The 23,099-nt window shown below is 44.2% G+C and overlaps 2 protein-coding genes across 2 annotated transcripts in view; both read left to right on the top strand.

Annotated features, from left to right (window-relative positions):
* The first annotated feature begins 380 nt into the window (after nt 1-380).
* Nucleotides 381-11,365, top strand: METTL22 (methyltransferase 22, Kin17 lysine). Its single transcript, XM_058035455.1, has 11 exons — nt 381-441; nt 2,090-2,424; nt 4,806-5,156; nt 5,547-5,587; nt 5,673-5,817; nt 6,294-6,365; nt 6,461-6,514; nt 7,052-7,132; nt 7,744-7,846; nt 8,621-8,789; nt 10,466-11,365. Exons 2-11 carry the CDS (start codon nt 2,295-2,297, stop codon nt 10,499-10,501), a joined length of 1,182 nt encoding a protein of 393 aa, XP_057891438.1. The 5' UTR covers nt 381-441; nt 2,090-2,294; the 3' UTR covers nt 10,502-11,365.
* Nucleotides 11,366-16,069: 4,704 nt separating this feature from the next.
* The window catches only part of ABAT (4-aminobutyrate aminotransferase), a 50,033-nt gene continuing 43,003 nt past the window's right edge, over nt 16,070-23,099 (top strand). Inside the window, exon 1 of the mRNA XM_058035375.1 lies at nt 16,070-16,149. The gene's annotated coding sequence lies outside the window, so the exon portion shown is untranslated. The remainder of the gene's footprint in view (nt 16,150-23,099) is intronic.

Below are 23,099 nucleotides of genomic sequence, written 5' to 3'. Positions count from 1 at the left end.
GTACTGGAATTGACATTATCTGGACTAAGGCAGAAACGCCTATTTGCCTCCGCAGATGTTTTCCCACTTTGTTGTCAAGCCGTTTGTAGATTTTGCAAGGAACAGACGAACCGAGAGAGAGCAAGCGATGGCATTACAGACGAACCGAGACAGGGCAAGTGATGCTAGAAGCAATTAACAAAAGAACGCGAGTAGGAAACGCGTGTTGAATCTCCGAGCAAGTCCTGCGGATACTTCAGCGCAAGCCTGACCTGCGCGGCTGCCTTTGGCAGGCTTTGAGCGGGGTTTAGCGCCGGGTGATTCTCCAGCACCGGCGAGCCCCGGGCACCCGCGGGGGCCGCCGGGCAGCGGCGTCAGCGGAAGGAGCCGGAAGGAGCCACAGCGGCACGGAGCGGCGCGGAGCGGCGGAGAGGCGGGAGCCGAGCGGGGAGAAACGGAGAGGTGGGAGCTGTGAGGGGCAACGCGGGAGAGGTGGCATCTGAACGGGGAGAAAAGTGGGATCTGAGCGGGGGAAAAGCAGAGAGGTGGCATCTGAGCGGGGGAGAAGCGGAGAGGCGGGGCCGGAGAGGGGAGAAGCGGGGGAGGTGGGATCTGAGCGGGGAGGGACGGGATCCGAGCGGAGGAAAGCGGGACAGCCGCCGGGGGGACGCGGGACCTCAGCGGGGAGGAGCGGGATGGGCAGGTCCGGGATCCTATCGGGGGACGTGGGTCCTGCCGGGGAGAAGTGGGATAGGCGGGTGGGGACATGGGACAGGCGAGTCCCACCGTGGGGACAGTTGGGTGCCACCGTGGGAACCCGGGACAGGCGGATCGCACCGTGGGAACCCGGGACAGGTGGGTCACCACATCATGAGGCCCATGGCAGACGGGTTCCACGGTGGGGACGCGGGACAGGCGGGTCCTGCCATGGGGCCAGGCGGGTCACACCGTGAGGACAGGCGGGTGCCACCGTGGGGCCAGGCAGGTCACACCATGACGATCCAGGACAGGCGGGTGCCACCGTGGGGACCCGAGACAGGCAGGTAACAAACACCGTGAGGACCCGGGACAGGGAGGTTCCACCGTGGGGCCAGGTGGGTCCCACCATGGGGCCAGGCGGGTGGCACCGTGAGGACCCGGGCCAGGCGGGTGGCACCGTGAGGACCCGGGCCAGGCGGGTCCCGCCCGTCCCCGCAGAGCCCCCGCACTCATCTCCCACAGCGCTGCGCTGGCTCCCGCCGGGACAGGACAGGCTTGGAGCTGGCAGAGTTAACACAAGTGCACAGCCACAGATACAGAGACACTTCTGAAGGCGGGAGTGTTGTGAATGTGGATAGGTACGGTGGTCCGGCAGGGAGGGACTAAGTTATCACGGGTCTGGAGCATCTCTCTTAGGAGGAAAGGCTGAAATTGAGAAGACGTGACTGAGGAGGGCCTTTTTAATGTGTGTAAACATCAAAGGGAGGGCTCAGAGCACGGACCAGGGTCTGCTCCCTGGACCCAGCAATAGGGCAGGAAATGATGCCCAGGAAGCTCCATCTGAACGTGAGAAAGAACTTCCCTGTGTAGGGACCGAGCCCTGGGACAGATTGCCCACAGAGAGTGTGGAGTGTCCCTCACTGGAGACACTCCAGAACTATCTGGAGACGATCCCGTGCTCCAGAATGACCTGCCTGAGCAGGGAGGTGGGACCAGATGAGCCACTGTGGTCCCTTCCAGCCTGAGCCACTCAGTGATCTTGTTCGAGCACAACTGGATAGTAGCAAATTTAGTATAATCGTTCAAGATGGTAACGCCAACACAGGAAGGGGCCTTATTCCCTTTGAAAACCTTGATTAGGCATTGTAATTCTCTGCAGTCATGGTAACGTTTAGTTTTTTTCAGGGCAAGTTGTTTGTAACACAAGCAAATTAGCAGCTCTTCCTAAAATACACAGTGGCTGCCACTGAACTACTCACAGTTATATATTAGAGGATTCTGTAAAAGAGAGCCTTGGAGCATTGCTACTTTATTGAACAGTGCCATCTGACTTTTATCTTCTGAAATAGTGCTGGAGCAATGTTCAGGCAGTGTCAGGCTACCACTAAAAGCTGCCTGTGTTTGGTTTTAGGTTGAATATCCTGATGAGGAACTTGTTGTCTCGGAGCGTGGTGGAGCTTGCACGATCCCACCTTCGCAGAAACGATGTCCTGAGTTTCCCTTGGTGAGCAAAACTGTTGCTGGACCCCTGTAAATGGAAGAGAATGGAATCCCTTTGTGGCAGCACTGCATGAGGGCTGTCTGAGCACTGCAGATGCTGCTCTCACCAGCACCCCATGGCAGATTTAGCAGAGGAGGAGATGGATAACCCCACGTTCAGGAGTGACACTGTGCTGTCTGATGTCCACCTGCACTGCCCAAGCAAAAGGCACCTCATGGTACGACTGAATGCAGTTGGACAGCCAGGTATGGGTGCTGTGTTTTAACTGTACTCAGATCTCTGGAAGGCTCAATCCTCCTCCAAGTGGTTGATATTAATAGTTACATATTTTATTCCAGCTATAAGCAGAATCACCTCCTACTCAGTCTTTAGAAAGAGGGCTAGCTGTGTTATCCTCATGAAATTAACTCCAGAAATGAAAACGTGTAAACAGCTTGTCTTAAAAATTAAACTTTAAATTGCTTTTTGAGAAAAAGTAACCCAATTTACTCACTTATAAGTTTAATTTAATGGTTCATTGAGCAATATTGTCAATATAGCACTTTGGGAGTCATGATTTAAAATAAGGTTGTGATGTTTCTTATACACAAACAAAAGATGAGAACCCAGGGGTCTTAAATAGTGTAACTTAAGTTTTAAATACAAACCATCAGTAATTAATTTATCAAGTTTAATTAAATGTTTATGTGATGATTTACCATCTATTCCAGGGAAGCATAACAGCTTTCTTTGGGCTATGTGGTGGGGTTTTTTTGTTTAGATTTTTTTTTCTGTTGGCAGAGTTGACTTTCTTTTGGGGGGGGGAGTGTTTGCTTCAAAAAAATGTCATCAAGAAAACTCAACACAGCAATGGCTTTAACTGACATAGAATTTGAAGAGTCAGGCTGTAGAGGAAATGAGTTGGCAAATGCCCCTGGCTGATTGCCAGCTTGTAGGTTGCCATAAGGTTGTCAAGGGAACTGACCTTGAAGCTGCTGGCAAAATGTTCTGTACAAAAGTCCTGCTGTGACAGAAGTGTTAATTGTTTTTTCAAACCCAGCTGTGACATCAAAAGAGTAACTCTTACAGCTGTTCTGGTGTATGACAATGTGAAAAATTATCAAAGTAGTCCTGACAAGGAAATGAATAATAATTTTGACCCTATTCAGGTCAAAACCCAGGTAATTAATGCTGTGGTGGATCTTCATGTTGTTTGATGTGTGTAGCTGTGACTGTGCTTGGTGCAAAGAACCTTTCAGCAGAAGGAAGTGACAGTGTGTTCTGCCTTCTTCAATGAGCTCTTTGTGGGAAATTCTTCTGGTTATTGAGACAAGAATTGCATGCTAGTATTACAGCCTTTAGTGCCATAACAATCTACCAGGGCCGCTGTGCTGTGTTTTGGGGAAGTTTGTGGGGATTTAGTCTTTTCCCCTTTGAGTCAGTTTGCCTTTCCACTTTTTGAATGCTGTGGAAATGCAGAGGATCAGAATGGACTTGGAGAACAAAGCATTTCATTCACTGATGGCATGTCTATTCCAATTAGTTTCATTTGGTCATCATGCAAGCAGTGGAGGCTTCAAAAATTTGTCATGCTAGGACAGGCATTGAAGATTTTATTAGATCCAGCTAAAAATGGTCTCACTAGAGAGAAACCTCTGTCAGATTTCAGTAGGCCACCTTGGAACATCTTGCCTGCTAAAGAAACTGGAATAGATTTCCATAAATTGTGAAATTGTTGAGGCAGTGGTGGCAAGCACTTTATTTCTTCCCTTTTGTTGGGAATGAACATAGATGGAAGGACTATGGAATGTCTGTTCTTCCTTATGTGTGGTACTCAGGCAGTACAGATTCCTTAATTAAAATTGCAAGGCCCATGTTTTAATAACTTAAAATTTTAATAGAAGCTATGTCACTGAGTGATTGTTGTAAAAGATTTTTAATTAATTGGTCATTAAGAATAGCTTCAGTCGTTTAATCTCTTTGAATAATCAGTTTGAACACTGGAAAAAATTACAGAAGTGTCAGCTTTGCCTCCTGTGCACTTATTTCTGTTCTTATATACTGAGCCAATTTCAAGGCTTGAAGTTGCTTGAATTCCTAAAGACTTTGCAAGCAACAAACAAAAATTCAACTTGCATTTTACTAGAACATTTTTCTTTCTTACAAGATAGGAATCTTAACCAAAATAAACTAATTCTAACTTATATTAATTCTGCTTTCAACTTAATTTGAACTTCTGTGAACAGAACTTTTGGAGGATGTAAGAAAGCATCTCCTCTGCCAAGAGTTAAAATAAATATTACTAAATTACTAAATATTACTAAATCAGACTAATAGTTAAAATAAATATTACTGAATTACTGCCAATAGTTAAAATAAATATTACTAAATCAGATGGACATGCCCATTGTGGCTGTGCAAATGCTGAGTCAGCCAAGGACTGTGAAAGTGCTTTGCTAATTTCTGCTGACAGAATTTAATAACAGAAGTATTTCTTCATAGCAAATAAAGCTGTATTTCAAGTTACCTATTTCATTATTTACTCTATAGATTTCTAATTCATGTAATGCATGCCAGAATCTCATGCATGTGGAAGGTTCTGCCTCATCTGGTGTTTAACCTTTCCCCCCACACTGTGTTCTTACAGTGTTCCTGTCATATTTCAAACTCCTTTGGAGCACAGAAGATTTGGCATCTGGGAAACACGTGAGAGAAATTACCACAGGAAGAGAACAGCAGAGCAGAAGTGGAGATGAGCTGTGTGACAAGGACAGGAGTAACGTGAAAGAAAAAGGAGAATTAAATCGTGAAGGAGTGGAAGCTCTGCTGGATGATGATGGAGACTTGGAAGTGGTCAGAAGGCCTCGAGGTGCCTCTGATTTGCAAGCAGAGGATCTTTTGAGGGATATAGTGTGCCCTGTAATTCTGATGAAAGGGAAGGAAGATGCTTTTGAAGATGAAGAGCAGGAGTGCACTTGCAGTGATGTTGTTAAAATAGGTAACTAACAAGGTTTCAGTCAGGGAGAAATGTGGCAGATACATTTCAGTAAAACAAAAGAAAAATGGGTTTTCTTTAGGGATGGAACAGCAGTTTGTTAAGTGAAAGAAAATATTGATCACAATATTTTGATACTGCCACAATACTGTTATACTGCAAATAAAAATTTACCTTTTTTCTCTGGAGAGGGTTTGGGCAGTTGTATACCACAGGAAGCTCAGTGCTCCTTAGAGTGGGTGTTTGGCATTATCCAACATTATTGTATAGAATAAAGAGCGTTTAGTTCTATATTTAAAAGGGAAGCATAGCCTTAGTTCCAAACTTGCCACTGTGGAACTTGATTTGAACAATTTTGAGGTAATTATTTTCTGTTCTCTCTCCTTTCCACAGAGCACACTATGGCAACCCCCTTGGAAGACGTTGGTAAACAGGTCCGTGTTCTGCCTTGTAGTGTCTTGATTTTCATGGAATGTGCTTCAGAGCTGGTTCAGTTTTAAGTGCCTCCCTTGTCCCCAGGTCTGGCGTGCTGCCTTCCTTCTGGCTGATCACATTCTCTTTCAAAGGGACACCTTCAGGGGCTGCTCTGTGCTGGAGCTGGGAGGTGGCACTGGAATTACCAGCATTATCATGGCAACAGTTGCCAAGAGAGTTTATTGCACAGGTAAGGCAGTTTTTTCAGTTAAATATTTTCATGAGACTTGCCAAAGCAGTGCTTTCATCCTGGTATTTTCAGACTCATCTGTTCAGTTATAGTTAATCATTTTTATTAGTGCATATCAATTTGTGTTATTTACTGAAAAATAACAGGAACTTTCTCAAGGGGCTGAGAAAGCTCAAGAGTTTAAAAGCAAGATATGTTGCAATGATAGTGTGTCCAGATTAAAATAGGTAGTGTAGGAGTCTATCTTCTTTCTTCAAGGGTTGCTCAGAGCTTAGAACTGAAAGACAAAAGGAAGAAGGATACTATGGGAGCAGTTATCAGTGGATAGAGTTGCTCTGAATTTTTCTTAATCTCATGGGCTTGAGAGAAACTTTGAGTATTAATCTGAGAGGCATACATGGCTCATACAAAATATTGTTGTTTTTAATATCAACAAAATATTCTTGTTTTTAATATCATTATCACTTCTTTTCCAGATGTTGGTGATGATCTCCTGGCCATGTGTGAGCAAAATGTTGCATTAAACAAGCACTTGATGCAGCCAGGAGGTAGGTGCTGTGTGGTCAGATTTTGACTCTCTGCTTTAGCCCAGGTGCTGTGTGAAAGGCCATTTGTGACTGATGTGATCTTTCTTCACCCCCAGGAGGAGAAATTAAAGTGAAAGAACTGGATTGGCTGAAAGATGAGTTCTGCACTGGTAGGTGCTTATAATGGCTCCTTTTAGACTGGGCTTGGTGTTTGGTGTTGCATGTTCAAAAGCCTCTCTTGGGCCTCAAAGAAAATTCTGATTAATGACAATATTTGATACTGCCAGTTGAAAGGGTTTTAAGTTTATTAGACTTTCAAGTAAAGATTCTTTTAATGAAGAATAATTTTTTTAAAGCATGATAAAATAGGAAGATTAATCAAAACTTATATAAGGGTATATCTGGGGTTTTGTTTAAAGGTGTGCTTTCATTAATGTATTTAAAGCTGTGATCTTGCTACAGGACTGTGAATTCTGAAGTGAAAGAAAACTTTTGCTTGCCAGTCAGCCTTGGGAGGGTTGGACATAACTCAGAGGAAGCAGAGGACTGGGGGAACTTGAGAAAATGAGCAGGGAAGGTTTTGATTTCCCTTGAGTGGTGTGCTCTGTTTATGGAGTAGCAGCTGCCCACAGGAGCTAAGGAGTTCCTTTTCTCCAGTCATTTGAGACATTTAATCATAAACACCAAAGCCATATTCTTTCTTCCAGATCCTGAAACTCCTTATAGCTGGTCTGAAGAAGAGATTGCTGATTTGCTTGATCACTGTTCTGTGATCATGGCAGCTGATGGTAGGGAAATATAAACAGTAATCTTTTCGATCAAACACTCAAGCATTATGAGTAATAATTTAAATGTACCTAGTTTGCTTTTAAAATCTAATAGGTCAGATCCTTACCTAATTTGACAAAGCCCTGCCTTAAGTGTTCCTGTCTGTATTTTTCTTTTCTTTTATTTACATTCTGAATTAGCAATTATGAGAACAGATGTTGCAGGCTGTAGCTCTTCCTTTTCTTTGGTGTGTTTCAAAGGAGATCTGGTTATAATGGTAAATTAATTGTAGCCTGGTGGGGGGTTTTGTAAGGAAAGAGGCTCTCTACTCTCTGATATCCTGGGTTTGTAGTAAGATTATTTCCAGGCTGAGAGAATTCTTTTCAAATCTTGTCAATTGTCTGGTAAATTATTCCCATTCTGATGAGAGAAAGCTTAAAGAAAGCCATAAATAGCAGCAGTGAATATTCTTACAGGGTCAGTTGTTGCCATTAAAAATGTACTTTGCACTTAGATAAAAGAGTGACTTGTTTGATTTGAGTAATCAAACTAAGACCTGCTGTTTCATAATGGACACTTCAGTAAATTATATCCTTAATTATACATATTATCCTAATCTTGTTTTTTACAGTGTTCTATGATGATGATCTGACAGATGCCTTGTTCAGAACTCTGTATAGAATCACACACAACTTGAGAAATTCTTGCACAGTTTACTTAGCACTGGAAAAGAGGTGAGTGTTATCAAGAACTTAATATAAAAAGCACTAAAACTTTGTATGTTTTAATCAAAGTTTGGCTTCTGATTTTCATTGTATCAGATGATCACAGGCTGCAGTATATGCTCAGAATAAGCTCTTTTTTTTTCTACATGCTTAATTTTTATCAGTTCAGGATTTGAGTTTAACAGAAGTTTGCCTTTTGTTGTCCTACCTTTGCCTCACCTGAGATGCCCTCTGTGCAAATAAGGACAAATAGGTGGCTAGATTGATACAATGCCTGATAACATTTGCTGTCTATTTTTGAGGTCACAAAATGGAATCAAGTGGTTTAGAATGAGGGTATTTATTTCTTAGCTTGAGCAACTCTAGAACAGTTTCTCTTGTTTGCTTTCAAGGAATCAATGAACATTTTTAAGTAATTGTGTCTTGCAGTCCATTCATAAGCTGATGCACAAATAGGCTTTGCTTAAATCTCTAGACATGTGCAAGTAATAACTCTTCCTGTGGTTTGCTGCCAGGTGTTTGTCCAGGAAGCCAAGCCAATGATTCTGTTGTGGCAAAGTGCCCTAAAATCAATGGGAAAGTTCATCCAAGAGTTATTGTGTACTGGTGCTGACATAACATCTTCTCTGCTTTTCAGGAATGGGGAGTGTACATTTTTTTGGCTGCTGAAGGGAGTTAATTATGCTGAGAAGATTCATTTTTTTCATTAGCTGAGGGAAGTTCCACACCTATTTAAGATGCCAGTATAGGAGAGATGTTCTAAATGAAATACTCTTTTGCCAGGCTGAACTTCACTTTAAGACATATGGATATCACATGTGAAGCCTACAGTCACTTTAGAAATACTCTAAATGATCTGGAGAACCTCCAAGATGGAAAAATGAAATATACAGTAGAGCACATTAAGCCTGATTTCTGCCAGTTCCTTGTTTATGAACGGATTGAGCAGTTGGTAAGTGGCATTCATGAAAATAAATGTAATGTGTCAGGCTAATCATCTCAAATTAGTTATCAGCTGTTTATGGAACATGAAGGAAGAGCAGAAGAGTAAACATTATCTTTTATTTCCACTTAGTTTTTTTTATTTAAACTGATCCTTGTTTGTGCTTACATAATCTGTACTAGATTGACATGTCCCGGTTTTGGCTGGGACAGAATTGATTTTCTATCACCAGCAGTAGGGTGGCTGAGATTGCACTCAGTTCCTCAAAGGAGAGAAACCTTTCCTTTGTAAAATGCCATTTTTGTGATTGAACTGGAAAATGGGACCAATATCTCTTCTCATTTATTTTCTTGGAGGAGAGCTTTCATTTCACACTTTCAGTAATTCCTTTCCCAGTTCAGAGTTCAGGACATAATGTTCTAATATCTATAAAGAAGTCAATTAGCTGTAAACTTCTGTTTTTGAGAAACATGTCAGATATATTATTTCTGGTTATCTAATTACCTCTCAAGCACTTATGGTTCTCTTTCTCCATTTTTTCCCAAATTATCTGCTCTTAGGAATATTATGCAGGGTAACAGCTAACAGACTTCTAGAACAATCCAATCTAATGAATCTTTTCAGAGAAGATGCAAATTTTGCACTGGATTGCAAATCTGGTACCAAGAAATTATGTTATTTTTGTGAACATACTGTGTGTACACATGGCGAGGTGACAGGAGCCACTTCATGTGATTGATTTATTTTACTTAATGCTGATACCTTCAGGCATAAAACACGTGTAAAACTTGTTTAAAAGTTTAAAAGTATACAAAAGTAACCTGGTTTATAGATAAATGTGTAAACTCATTCCCTGGCTGCTTTGAGGAGGGCTGCTGACCCTTGAAATCTCTGCATTTTTAAAATGCCAATGTTTTTATTTATCATTAAATCTATTGCCACAATTCAGAGATGTCATGGTGAAGAGTGTGTGATAGTCTGCTTAATTATCCTCTGTGGAGCAGACAAAGCATATATTAATATATTCTAAAGAAATGAAGTGATTAAGGATTTTTCATCCTTGTTGTCTGTAGGATTGAGAAGGGAGTTTGTGTTTATATAAGCCATGCATTTGTGAGACTTTGATTCCTCAGTAAATTATTTCTTCAGCTGTTTTTTTACCAGCATTATTGAAACCATTTGTCAACACAGGCTAAGAAAAATAGCAGGATTATCAGTCAAAACACATAGGATTAGCAGGATTATCAATCAACATCATGCAGATCAGTGAATCACAGAATCACAGAACATTCTGTCATCCACAAGGACAATGGAATCCAACTCTTAAATGAATGGCCTCATACAGGGATCCAACCCACAACCTTGGCATTATTAGCACCATGCTCTGACCAACTGAGCTAATTTCAAACTATTTTAAAACAAACTGCTTTTTACTAAACACACATTTTTAAAAATCATGCTACAGGAATGAAGCAATCAGCTATAGTGGTCTGTTTCAAATAATTGTTCCAGGAAATTACAGACATGGATTTGGTATCCATCCATTTGATAGATGGATACTATCTATAGATGGAGGTATAGGGTATGTCTTAAAACTTGTCTTACAGTGAGCATGTGGAATTTTTTCATAATTCCAACCTACTGATGTGAGAAAATACCTGTATGTGTTTTTTCTGCTCGTGCAGGAATTGTGGAAGATCATGGCTGAACACCTAACGTGACAGGCCCATGAGGAAAGAGAAGATCTTTACCTAAGGAGAAGGGCTGTTTTGGTGTTGTGTTAAGATAAGGATTTTCATCCCAAGAAAAGCCTCTTGCTGGTGGAATTGTGTTCTCAGAAAGTATTGCAATGCAGTTTTGCTTTACTTATTTGGTTTTGGCACTTTGTTTCTTGGACTTGTGCAGTTGGAAGTGGTTTCTTTGATGTTTCCAAGTACCTGCTGGATGCCAGGCAGTGGCAGTGACAGGGTGACTTGCTCTTTGGGTTGATGACTTCACTTCTAGAGTTTGGCAAAGAAGTATTTAACCTTTTCCATGTGGCTGATTTGCAGATGTCCTGCATTTCCCTTTTCAGTTTACACAACATGGACACTGTTCTCAGTCTTATCCCAGTTCCAAATACAAATACACATTATTTGTATTTATGGACACTTGTGAAACAATGTTCTGGACAAGACTCGTTTGTCATGAAAGAACTTTTCTTTAAGAAATCTGCTTATGAAACTTGGCCCTTAATTCTGAGTTTGTCCTAAATAAATCACTCTAGTTTAGGGCCACTGTCTGACTTGAAAGGAAACAAGATGCATTTTGTTTGAGCCTCTCAAAATACTCCACAGAGGTTTTGGAGTACAAGAGGTCAACCCTATATTGTCCTGCAGGAATTTTAAGCTATTCTGTCCTGGGCAGGTTGAGGATGAGAAGGTACCACATGAAGGGAGATGTTACAACTCCTGAAATATTTGGAATTCTGTCCTCAGCATATACAAGTGAGGCTGGGGGTAGGGAAGTGGCCAAGAATGTCTTGCCCAAATGAAAGTGGGCCTCCAATATCTTTCTTTTGGATTAAAATAAACATATTTATTGAAGCTCTCCTGTGTTATTGATGAATCTAAAAATCTGCTTGCACTTTTATAAATGTTATGTGCTCTGCTGTGTTTATATCACTTTGCCATGGGAATCCTTGTGCCCACTGCTTTCCTCAGCACCAGGAGGATGTCAGTGATGGAGCTGTTCCAGCCTGGGACTTGTGGGAGTGTGAAAGATGTTCATTAGAAGCATCTGAGGGACTTCTTGAAAGCCTGTTTTACATTTGGTGTAGGTCAGTTATTGTATAATCTGCTTGTGTGTCTTTAATGGGATGAAAGGTTATTAGATGATGATGGCCATTCCCTGTGAGTACAAAGTAAAAATTACATTATGTTAGCACATATCTGCCTAGATTAATACAAAAATTCTCTCTCAGAGCCCTCATTTGAACTTCAAAGATGAAAAACTGTATTTTAATCCAAAAATTCCCAAACTAATGTTTGTTGGTTTGTTATGTAATGTTACTAACTTTGGTAGATTCAACTACTTTTGAATGTAGCTGCTTATTTCAATAGTGATTTTTTGGAGGGCTGTACAAGAATGTACAAGGCTGATGTGAAATAGTGTGAGCAGTTACAGAATCCTGTGGTTTTTCTCACACAGGATTTCTCAAAGTCTTTGGAATTATCAACAGAAATTCACCTGCAAGCCTTCATTTCTGTGAAGGAAGAGAAAGTAAGCACTTAATTTTAAACCTATGAATATTTCTACTCAGCTGGGCAGATTTAAGTTTTCATTTGGAAAACTGACTTTTGCTAAATAAAGTCCTCAGGCAGTTGGGAGCATTTCTGGACCTGGTTGGAAAATCCAGCAGTCATCCAGATGGATCATTTTCTGGAGAGAGGAGCATAGAGGAGGTGAAGGGGAACCTATGGAGCCCTCAAAGGGAGTAGTGTCTTCTTGGGAAAAATCTTCTTGGGAAGTCTGGCAATGGATAGACACATGATCTTCCAGGAGGAATCTGGTTTGAAACAAATGATTTTCACTTTTGTCACTGCCATATGGTGCAACAACAAATGCCTTTTCTCAGTCTCCACCCATCTCCTGTTTTTATCTCTTAAGAGAAACAAAGTTAACACAATTATAGAAATTGGTCAGGAGAAGAACTTGAACTTATATGGGACACCCAAGTAAGCATTGCAAACTAATTGCATTTATTTCTTTCAAATCTTTATTGATGTGAGACTTGGAGAGTCGCTTTGCTGTGAATGTCTGTGTGTCATTTTGCAGTAGAAAAAAGCTGAAGACACTCCCTTGATGGGATAGATTCTGTATATTTATCATTGTTGGGTGTTCTCAAGTGTAGGTGGCTATTTGTGGGCCATCCTGGTAGCTCCATCTGCTGTACAACACTTTGAGTCAAAACATTTTACAGTTTGTTCAACACCCTGCTCCTTTCTAGTTTGACAATGTTGTATTTTGGAGTAACAGTTTAGGTGGCATGCGTGGTTCTGCACTTCTCACCTAGACCTGCACAGTGGAAATAATCCTGAAATGAAGGTGGTGTTTAATTGCCTGCTTTTTGGCAGCAGCTTTGCCTCCAGCAGTTTGGGGTTTTCAGGAAATATTCTAGGAAAAAGTGGATGTACTTTTTGTGTGTTGTGGTAGGAACTTCTCATTCCTCAGAAGGTGAGGACTTAAATTGCATCTCAAAGTTTTATAGCAGGAAACTATCATGAGATTGTTCATTAACTCAACTGTTTGTGGACTTCTACATCCACCACTAGTGCCAGTTTTTTTCCCTTTTCACCAGAGAATTAAGAGCTATGCCCCTGGCTGTTGCATTTCTGAGTTTTGTTTTGTTTGCTTTGGTTTTTTTTGTTCTGGTAGACAACATGTTAAAACTTGGAGAAATAATTTTGTCTGAGATTTCTACTTACTGAGCTTATTTTATGTTCTAGTTTTATATTTTTCCTTTTTCATGGTGTTGGTTATAGCAATTTTGCAATTCCCAGAAAAACTAATTGTAAGTGTAGTTTTCCATTGGATCAATGAGACATAATCCATCTACTCCTGTGATCAGCCAGGGCCACCAGTGGGGATCTGTTGCTGGGGGTATAAAGGAAGAGCAGAGCAGCTGTTTTGATAGCAGTGGATATCTGGGTTCACACTGGACTTATGTGTAACTGTGCTCCCAATGTGGCAGTGCAGGGTGTGTTAGCAAAGCTGATTTTCCTCAGTCCTGTGCCTGAAACCACATTACCCAGTCAGACTGGCACGAGTGTGACAGCCAAAGGCTGCTGGTGGTTTTAAAGACAGTTACTGGTGCTGAGTGCTGGGTACAGGAAACTGAAGTGTGCTTCTGAAAAGTGGGTGCTGCATTCCTGTCTGCTTGTTATGGCATGGCAAGGAAAGCTGCCTGTCTCATAAGCCTGCAGTGATTTTTCAATCTGCAAGTAAATTGAGAATTATTCACTTAGTGAATAGCTAAATAACTCGTCTTTAAAATGCAGTTCACCTCCTGAGTGTGATCATGGCATTTGTAAGCTGAGCACTTTGGAGGTTCAAGTGAAGTAGGATTTGAAAATGAGCTCCTTCTTGCTGCCAGGCTGCCGTGCTGTGACACAGGTCGAGAGGTTTGTGCTCTTTTACAGACTCATCTTGACCCTGACCTTCTGTGTGTCCTTTGCATCTGTGCTGGAAGTTGATGCATTAACAGAATAAAGCTTCCTCTTGAGAAATGTCTGCCTCCTCATGGTGCCAGCAGTGCAGTCAGCTGTGTCAGTACAGCACATTGCCTCAGAGAAAGTTTCCCCCAGCAGATGGCACATGGAATTTCTTTAATACCAGCACCTAAAGGCAGTAACAAAATATCTACATATATATATGTGTGTATGTGTGTTTATTTACACATTGCCCAGGCCAGCCCCACTGGTGTGAGCAAAAAAGATGCAAAGGAATATCCCTAGCTTGTGAGCAAGCTGAGTGTATTCTCTAAGCTTTTTGAGCAAATATTCAAATGGGATACTTATCAGATAGTAAGATATGCAAAATGTTAATAATAATTAGAAGTAACATAATTTCCGCCTGAAAGTTAAATAAAAATGCATATAATAAATTAGGCAAGAAAGTTGACAGGGAATTAGACAAGATAGCAGTAAACTTTACTTTTTTCATGCTCTGTTCTTGTTCTATGGGATACCAGTAGCAGGTTTACATTGTAGCATGATCAGAAGGGGCACCAAGAAATTATCTGAAATTATCTGTTCTGTATGCCTCTCAAAGCAGAATCGTATTAATCTGAGAATCTTGCTAAGTGTTTGTTATCAAAGGCTCTCATCACAGATATCCTGTAATCTGTTCTAGTGCTTCCTTGTCCTTTATGATACAAATAGCTGACTGCCATCTGAATGGCTCAACTGCCGCCTCTCTTGTGATTTTGGGCCATTAAATCTTTCTTACTGGAACAGACTGACAGACATGAGGGTTCTGGGCAGGGTAAGTGGAAATGAGGAGGCATAGATGGCTGGTGTGTGCAGGGACAGAAGGATCCTGTAACAGCCTCTGCAAATTGATGGTGCTGCAGCACAAAAGAACAGCTCTGGCCTCTCAGAGCCTGCAGCGTTCCTGCCTCGCTTGTGCCGTCTCCACCTCTCCTCTCTGGTGGCCTTCAGCTGCTCTGCCACAATTGCTGCTCCAGTATTCTCCCCGGAGCCTCCCACGGCGGTCATTGAGGGGTGAGTATGACAGCTCCCATGTCTTGTGTGCATCCCTTATGAGCGCTTCCCTTTTACCCTCCTGAGTGCGTCCCTTATGAGTCCCAGCTCTGACAAGTCACCTGGACAGGGAGAGGGTCCCCGTGTGCTGCTCACAGGAGAGGGACGGAGGTGACATTTCTCTTATTGGCCTTTTGTAGCCAGGTCTTGGGCTTTGAAGAAAACCAAGGCTGTGAATGAGACATGCATTCTGTAAGATAAGAGTCCAGGTAGGGTTCGACATGCTTGCCGTAGGTTATATTGTGGATAAGATACATAATAATATTTATTACTGGGCTGGAGCTTCAGGGGCAGCATTGTGCCTAATGGTGTAGCAGAGCCAAGCAGCAACTGAGCAGAAGAGCTCGGTATGGGATTTGGGCTGCTTCAGTCCACTACTGTCCACAACAAAAACGTGTTTTGTCTAGGTCAGTCTTAAATGCTGGTGAAGATTTGGGTTTTAACTTCAGAGTTTCACATAACACTAAGTTTAATTTGAATTTCTAATCACAGATAGAAGACCAAAAGACTTTCTCAGTTGCTGCCTTCGCTAAATTAAGTATGTCCCAAGTAGCAATAAGGAAAGGACAGTGGATCTTCGTGGAGCTGTAACAGTGCAGGCACAGATTCCCACCGCGGTCAGCTAAGAGGCTCCGCTGCGCTTCTCGCGGGTGCGCGATGGATGGAGGAACCAGGCTCCGCTGCACGGCGGCTCCCGGAGCAGGGGGCGCGGGCAGGCGTAGCGGGGGAGGCGGCGAGGAAGAGGAAGGAGGGCGGGCAGGGAGAGGAAGGAGGGCGGGCAGCCTGGCCGAGGGACGCGGCCGCTCCGAGCCCCGCCGCCCCGGCCCCGCCATCCCTGAGGGTCCGGCCGGCCCCGCCCCTCCCGACGGGGGCGAGCCCCGGCCGCGCTCTCCCATTGGCCGCGGCGGGCGCGGGGCCGCGGGCGGCGGCGCTGATTGGCTGCGGCGCGCGGGGCGGGCGGGGCGCGGCAGGGCCGGTAGGACGCGGCCGGCCCAGCGCAGCGTACCCAGCGCAGCCCGGCGCGGCCGCCGCAGGACCCGCGCAGCCTGAACAGCCCGCACCTCCCGGTGAGCGCCCGAGCCCCGCGGGGCCGCGGACGGGCCGCTGCCTTCACCGCCCGCCGCTGCCTTCACCTCCCGCCGCTCCCGCCCGGCAGCGGGACTCCCTGCGGGGCCCCTCTCCATCCCCGCGGGCGGCGGTGCTCGCGTTGCCGGGGCAGCCGCGCGTCCCCCGCCGCTCCCCGGTGCCCTTCCGCCGGCTCCCCGGCCCGGCGCACCCTGCGGACAACGGGCCGCCATCGCGGGGCATCCGCTGGCGGGCGGGGGTCGCGGGGCCGGTGCCGTGCTGCCCGCTCGGGGGCCCTGCCCTGCCCTGCCCTGCCCTGCCGGACCCGGGTGGATCCCGGTGCGCTCCCCGTGGGGAGCCGAGGGGCCGGGACGGTCCGTGGCTCCCCGCGCGTTCGGCCGCGGCGGGCGGCAGCGTTGGGATGCTCCGTGCCCCGGCAGCGGCGCCCGCGGCGGGCGGGGGGGCCCGGCACGGACCCGCGGCGGGGAAGGGGGAAAGGGAAGCGGAGGGCACCGAAGAGAGCGGCCGCGTACCGGGGGGAGAACGGCGGTGCCTTTGCGGGGAGGGCGCCCTGGCACAGGTGCTGCAGGCAGCTGAGTAATGGTGTTGGTGGAGGCCTGGTGCTGCACTTAGCTGGGGTTCAGCCGGGCTTTTCAGTTTCCTGTTTTCTATCTGGTGCTGGCGATGCAAAACCCAAGCAGGAGCCAAACCTCACGCTTCGGTTCGATACATCCTTAGCATCACTTCCCTTGCAGTGCTTAAAGTGGCGCGGGGCTCTTCAGCCAGAGCTTTGCCCCTGCCTGGCTTGTGCCTCTGTGGTTCTCCATCTCTGTTTATTTCATGAGGAAATGAAATACAAAGGAAACTGAACTACAGTGGGAGGTTTCCAGGTAATTTTGTAATCAGTAATGAAGGTTCAGGCTTACAAATACTGGATTTTGCCCTACAGTTCAAAGGCACAGTTGATGGATATGGGCTCTTAAAAGGGTCTTTGCTCTTACAGTTTGAAATAAGAAATTTGGTAAAGGTTGAAAGCCAACTGGTATAAAAGGAGGGTAGTAGTATGGTTACCTTCTGGAAGCTCTGCAGTAAGTAAATTACCTATTGAATCCTGTTATAATCGGGTTATTCTGTTATAAATTGAATTAGTAATTTTGCAGTGCTTGCTGCACTGGTTTTTTGTTGTAATTGTCTTTTCTGTAGTGTCAGTATTGGGCAAATTCTGTCTGGGGGCAGTTTGTCTTCTCTGACTGGAGTTACAAATGCAGACTTGGAGGTCAGTGTTTCAAATGCAGGATCACAGCTCACCATACTGAAGCACAGTGTATGCAAAGAAGTGTAACATCTGGATTTTGTAGTGTTTCTCATCTGTAGTGTTTAAAGCACTCATCAAACATCACTGGTCTGGCTGTATAGATGGGAAAGCTGTTATTTTATATTGTAATTTTTATTACATGCTGGGTAGCCTTGTGGACTGGGAATCAGTGCTCAGGTCTTCTGTGCCTGCAGTGTGTGTGTGGCTTGTCCTGGACACCCCGAGTGCAGAGGACAGTGATTCAGAGATCTGCAGATAAATGAGGACCTGAGTCAGTGCATGTGTGGTGCTATCAGACAAGCTCACCTCTTGCAAATTTCGTGTGGGAAAATGTGATAAAACTGTTTTATTAGTCTTTCATTAGGCCTGTAGTCTTCTGAGGGATGACAGCCTCAGAGGCGTGCTGTACAGTGAGGTGTCTTGTGCATCCAAACACAAAGTAAAGTCAAATAAGTGGATAAAATTGGATATTTATACCCAGAGGCAGTAAGCAGGCACAGCATGCAAATAAACACCAAGCAAATCAGTAGGTGTCCTGCTGGCAGCTGTGCTGTCATTGGCAAAGGAGAACATCCTGATCCGGATTTTTTCAGAAGCAGGGAGGAATTCAGATTCTTGCCTTCCATGTCTGTGTTCATTCCAGCCATCTCTTGGGGGTCAAACCAGCAGCTTGGGGTTCTCAGGTGGTTTCCCTTGCCCTGTCTGCGTGGTCTGATGGTTAGCAGCCAAGTCTGAGAGCAGTTTATGCAGTGCCTTCCTTGCCCCCGGGCACGCTGGGCAGCAGCCCAGCTCTGTCTCTCTGCCTGTGTGGGCAGGTGCAGCTGCACAGGCACCACTCCTGCCCTGGCAGTGCAGAGCCTCCCTCTGGGGCTGTGTTTTGAGGGTTGGGCCTCAATTGAAACAGCTCAGATCTTGTCATGATGTACCTGTGCTGCTGCTTAGCCTTGTAATTTCAGGAATTGTTAGAATTCACAGGATTAGAGTTCACAGCTCTAAGGCAAATTGGATCTGGTTCTTGGCTTACAAGCTCTGTTTCATGGATTCTAGGATTGAGAGTCCATTCCAGAAACACTGCTAAATTTTTTGTGTGTTTCAATTACAAGTTAAATTCCTTTCTTACCCAAATGAAAGCAGCTTGTGGAAGTGTCTCAGGAGAGAAGGCTGTTGAGTGGCAGCGTGTGTAGGTGCTGTATGAACAGGGTGGCACTCACTGCTGTATCTGTTGTAAAGATACAACTGGATTGCATCTTTACATCTTGCTGGATTGGCTGTATACCAAAAACTTTAAATCTAATGGGGACTCTGAACTTGGATGAATCTCCTTTGCTTTTGGCTTTGCCTTTGTCAGAAGGAGCAGGGAGGAGAACAGATTTTGAGTAATTCTCACATTTCACGTAAGACCTTTCTCATTATTGTCTTCAAATACATTTTTGTTCCTCCTTGTAAGTTGCACCTTGTCCATCTGTGTGCACCAATTTTGTTCAAGCAGGCTTTTCCAGTAGTGCCTGTTCTTCTTTTGCTGTTCTTTTTAAGCTCTTAAGAGTTTTTCAGGCATAGTGATAAGTCTGAATCAAACAGTGAGGTATCTTATGTCAATTGGAAGAATAAGGACCACGAAAGAGCTGGGTTCCATCAGAAGGAAAGCAGCTGGTGCTGGTGTGTAGGGAGCTGTGAAAGTACAGGTAAGTAATGCAAAAATGACACACCAGGAGCAGTGAAGCTTAAAGACCAAGAATCCACTACACAGATAATTATCACTGTGGGCCCATTGCCTGTGGAAGGGTGGATGTGCTTTAAAAGTTATGTAACAGATTTATCTTTCCAGAGGCTGAAAACACCCTATTCTTCTTAGAGATGGATCTGCTTTCAAATTTTTCTTTATGTATAGAAGAGGTTGCCTTAGGGGTCAGAGCTGCCACCAACTAAAAGTAGATAATTCTTCCAGCCACTGTTTTGTGGCTTGAAAACCACCTCTGTCCCCTCTTAGTTTTCTGAATGTTGTGATCATGGTCCTGTTGCCTGAAATGACAGCTATGGCCCAGGAAAACAGAGAAAGTGATGTTTTCATAGCCATATGGTGTTTGTGCAAAAAATAACAGTATTCTGGGGGTTTTCCAAAGCAAGCAAAGTGTCTAAACCAGAGAATATTGTTATAAACTATTTCTGTGGCTTTCTGATCTGTGGGAGTAAGGTTCTCTAGTGTATCCTTGTATGAGATTGTTTGTCTTTTCTTTCACAAATTATTTGACTCTTCATTTTCCACATTTAGCCAGTACTAGAAATGCAGCAGAAGAATGAGGTAGGAACCTTGCTTAAGTGTTGCAGCTCTTGGCTGCGTGGAAGAAGCAGCTTGTATCTCTTGCTGCCCAGTGGAGGTACATCTACTTGCAGCAGGGAGAATATTTTTGGAGGGTATGATTTTTCTTGTTGGAAAGAAATCCCACTTTTTGCAGCATGGAGTTTAGTTGGCTTTTCCTAGTTTGTGCATTTGGAGTATTTTGAATTTTGTGTGTGACGGCTTCTACAGCCATAAATTCTGTTGTGGAAATGGATGCATGTCCTAGCAAGGGCTGGACAGTCATGGAATGATTTTGTGGCTCCAGCAAGGAGCTGATCTCATGAAGTGCCTTTGTGAAGGGTGAGGGTTGGGCACCTGCAGTGTCCAGCACACAGGTCTGCCCTAGTGATGCACTCAACTTTTATAAAATAAAAGCTGTGCTGTCCTGTTTGATGTGAGAAAGCACCAAAGTCACTCAGCTAAAAGTACTGCCTTTAGTAAGTGAATGATGTCAGCTTGAAGAAATGTGAACTTTGTTTTTCACACTTAATTCCCCTGTGCAATGTCTTCTGCCATTATTTCAGTGAACCTCTCCCAGTTTTTATGCAGGAGATAAAGAATTTGTGTAATAAGTGCTTGTGTTGTACCAAACTCCTGCTTGGGGCTCTGGCTGAAAGGCAGTGTGCTGTAGAATTTCTCTGGCAAGGTGTAAGGCACTTTGAAGGCAGTAAAGCTTCAGACTTGGTGAGTTTCCCATTTACATTTTGTAATTTTCCTGAAATGCAGTTGGCATTGGCAGGGAGTGTTTACCTTCTTGTGACTCTTGGGAAACCTGGCAGTTTAAACACTGACATCTAGTTCTGCTGGTGTTCCTGGGGGATGTTCTGCAAAAAGTCAGCATGTCTCAAATACACTCCAGGTGACAGAATGAAGTGCCAAACTTACTGGTTTAGCTGTGTAGCTGTAATTCTGGGAGTAGAAAAGACTTCTAAACCTATCTTCAGCTTTCCCTTATCTCAAACACTTAAAAATAGACCTTACTCCAGCAGGAATTTCCCTTGCTGTCTCCAAACAAAGTTCACTTTTAATTTTACAAAAGAAAATACATTGCTTTGCAGCTGTTCTGCCTATATATAATTTTGTTTTACTTAGAAAATTTTTAGCCATGGCATCAAAATGCCTGAAGTTTGAAACCTGGTGAGTTCAAGTACCTTGAAAATTGTCTGGATAACAGAGAAATTGGGCAATGCTGACCTGGCACCTGCTGGAATACAGTGATCCAATTTAACCCTGGCCTGCTTGGGTTGTGCCAATGTGCCTTTTCCAGGGTGTGGGCAGCTGGTGGAACCCAGACTGTTGTGGGAGTGCATCCCTGGGATGTCCTCCCAGGCAGAATCTGTTCCTTTTCTCAGGAGGGGGCTGCTGTTGTGGGAGAGGCCTGTTACATGCCTCCTTTGGCTTCTGGTGCATTTGTATTCTGTGCTGGCTCCCTCGGGGTGCCTTTGCTGGGTCAGTGGGGAGCTTTGGGTTCAGGTTCCTGTGTCAGTGTGCTCTCTGTTCCTCACAGACCGTCACTGTGCTGGCTCTATGGGCCGTGTTTGGGACCATGGGTAATCCTGGAATTGGGATCAGAGCTTCTCTCATGCATTTCCTTTCATCCCTTCTGCCATCTGCACGTCAGGAACGCCACATTTCCTCTCCTTCCAGCCTGCCCACAGTGTCAGTGCTCTCTCCATTTCCACTGCTCTTCCAGCCCTTGCGTTTACGGTGTCTCAGACCTGTTTTAAGAGCTCTTAGCCCTACCTGTCAGCTCTAAAAACAGATGCTTCTGCCTAGAGGACCATTATATCTCTGCAGGAGGCATGGCAGAGCATGCACTGTCCTGCTGGGGCAAGGAGCTCTGTGTGCAGAGGGAAGCTGGCAGGGATGGGCTGAGCTGAGGGGAGCAGTGGGAGAGGTGTTGCCCTGCCTGTGGTACAGTGGACAGCTCAGCCTGGATACACAGCCTGCCTGTGGGTGGAATAGTTACAGGAATCATGGAAAAATGTTACCCAAGAGTGTGGATTGCCAGCATGAGGTTTTCTTACTAGTTGTTTGTTGGGGTATTTGTTTTGTTCAGGGCTTTTTTTTTTCCCCCTCCCCTTGTAACCTTGGTTTCATCACTGGTTTCTCACAGAACAGAACAGAGAGAAGACACATAAATTAGTGATGATGTTTTTGTGGTGTCCTATTTCTGATGTTTGGCTCAATTTTAAAGCATCCAGATTCCATCAGTAAGCCTTGCACAGGGCAGCAAGTTCCTCATAGAAATTTCTAACCCAGTGCTGGCTGATTTCATGGTGGCTTTGTTGGCTGTACTCTCAATAAAAATCACCCCTTCCTCTTTCCTCCCAGCAAATGAACAACCCTACAGACTTTTTTCACAGATACCACCTCCTGCCCTTCCAGGCCTTTCCCTTTCTGAATGAGGTCGTGCAGGAATACAGGCTGCAGAAGCCACTGAGGAAAACAGGAAATGAAAATTAGTTAGCTGGGAAAGGAAAGAATAATATCCCTCATTTGTATTTGTAACTCATCAAGCTCAATTTTGATTAAAGACTTTGAACATCACCACAGCATGCCAATTTTGGTTTCCTCTTTTAGTGAAGGATGAAATGCGGAGGCTTTTGGCAGCTTCTCTTGACAACAAACACAACTGAAATCAGCTCACATGTTTAAATTGGTCTGGCACTACTACAGAAGTGGGCATAAGTAACATAAATACAATGAAAATTAAGTATTTTAAATAAACTTGGTGTAACCTGATAGCAGTGATATTTTCTGTTTGTATTATGTTTCCTCTCAGTTTGTCTGTCAGGTTCCTTCTCAAATAATGGGAGCCAGCCATCTTGTTCTTCTCTGTTTAATCTCTTTCCACATCTCTCAGGAATTACACTTTTTTTTGCAAGGTTCTTGCTTCATATTGATGTTGTGATGTTCACAAAAAATAATTAGGACACTGGGAGCAAGATGGAGATAGTAAGTTTGTACTGAAGCATTATTAACAGCTCTCACTGTATATATCTGATTATATAAATGATTGCCTCAGTGGGAATTAGAGAACATGACAGGTAAAAAAGCTGTTACAAACCAAACCAAACTGCTCTGGAAAGATTTCAGGCATAAGATCTTTATGGCAACAGGCCAGAGGGTAATCCTGCCACGGGGGACTGTGGCCAGGCTGAAAGCCATGACTTCTGCATCCTTAAGAGCTGCATCTCATCAGGCAAAACTGAGCACACTGAGACTCCTGTGGCAGGTGTGAGAGATGGGATTTACCTGTATGGACTGAGCTGTGGGTGTGAGATTTGCCTTTATAT

The sequence above is a fragment of the Melospiza georgiana genome, chromosome 16, assembly GCF_028018845.1.
Source record: "Melospiza georgiana isolate bMelGeo1 chromosome 16, bMelGeo1.pri, whole genome shotgun sequence".
Classification (NCBI taxonomy): domain Eukaryota; kingdom Metazoa; phylum Chordata; class Aves; order Passeriformes; family Passerellidae; genus Melospiza; species Melospiza georgiana.
This window is presented reverse-complemented; position numbering and strand designations above follow the sequence as displayed.

Bases quoted from the DNA above. Each gene is read 5' to 3' on its own strand.
- METTL22 (XM_058035455.1), top strand. From the start codon at position 2,295: ATGGCAGATTTAGCAGAGGAGGAGATGGATAACCCCACGTTCAGGAGT. The intron at 5,818-6,293 runs GTAAGGCAGTTT...CTTCTTTTCCAG, and splicing joins CAAGAGAGTTTATTGCACAG to ATGTTGGTGATGATCTCCTG. The intron at 7,133-7,743 runs GTAGGGAAATAT...TGTTTTTTACAG, and splicing joins TGTGATCATGGCAGCTGATG to TGTTCTATGATGATGATCTG.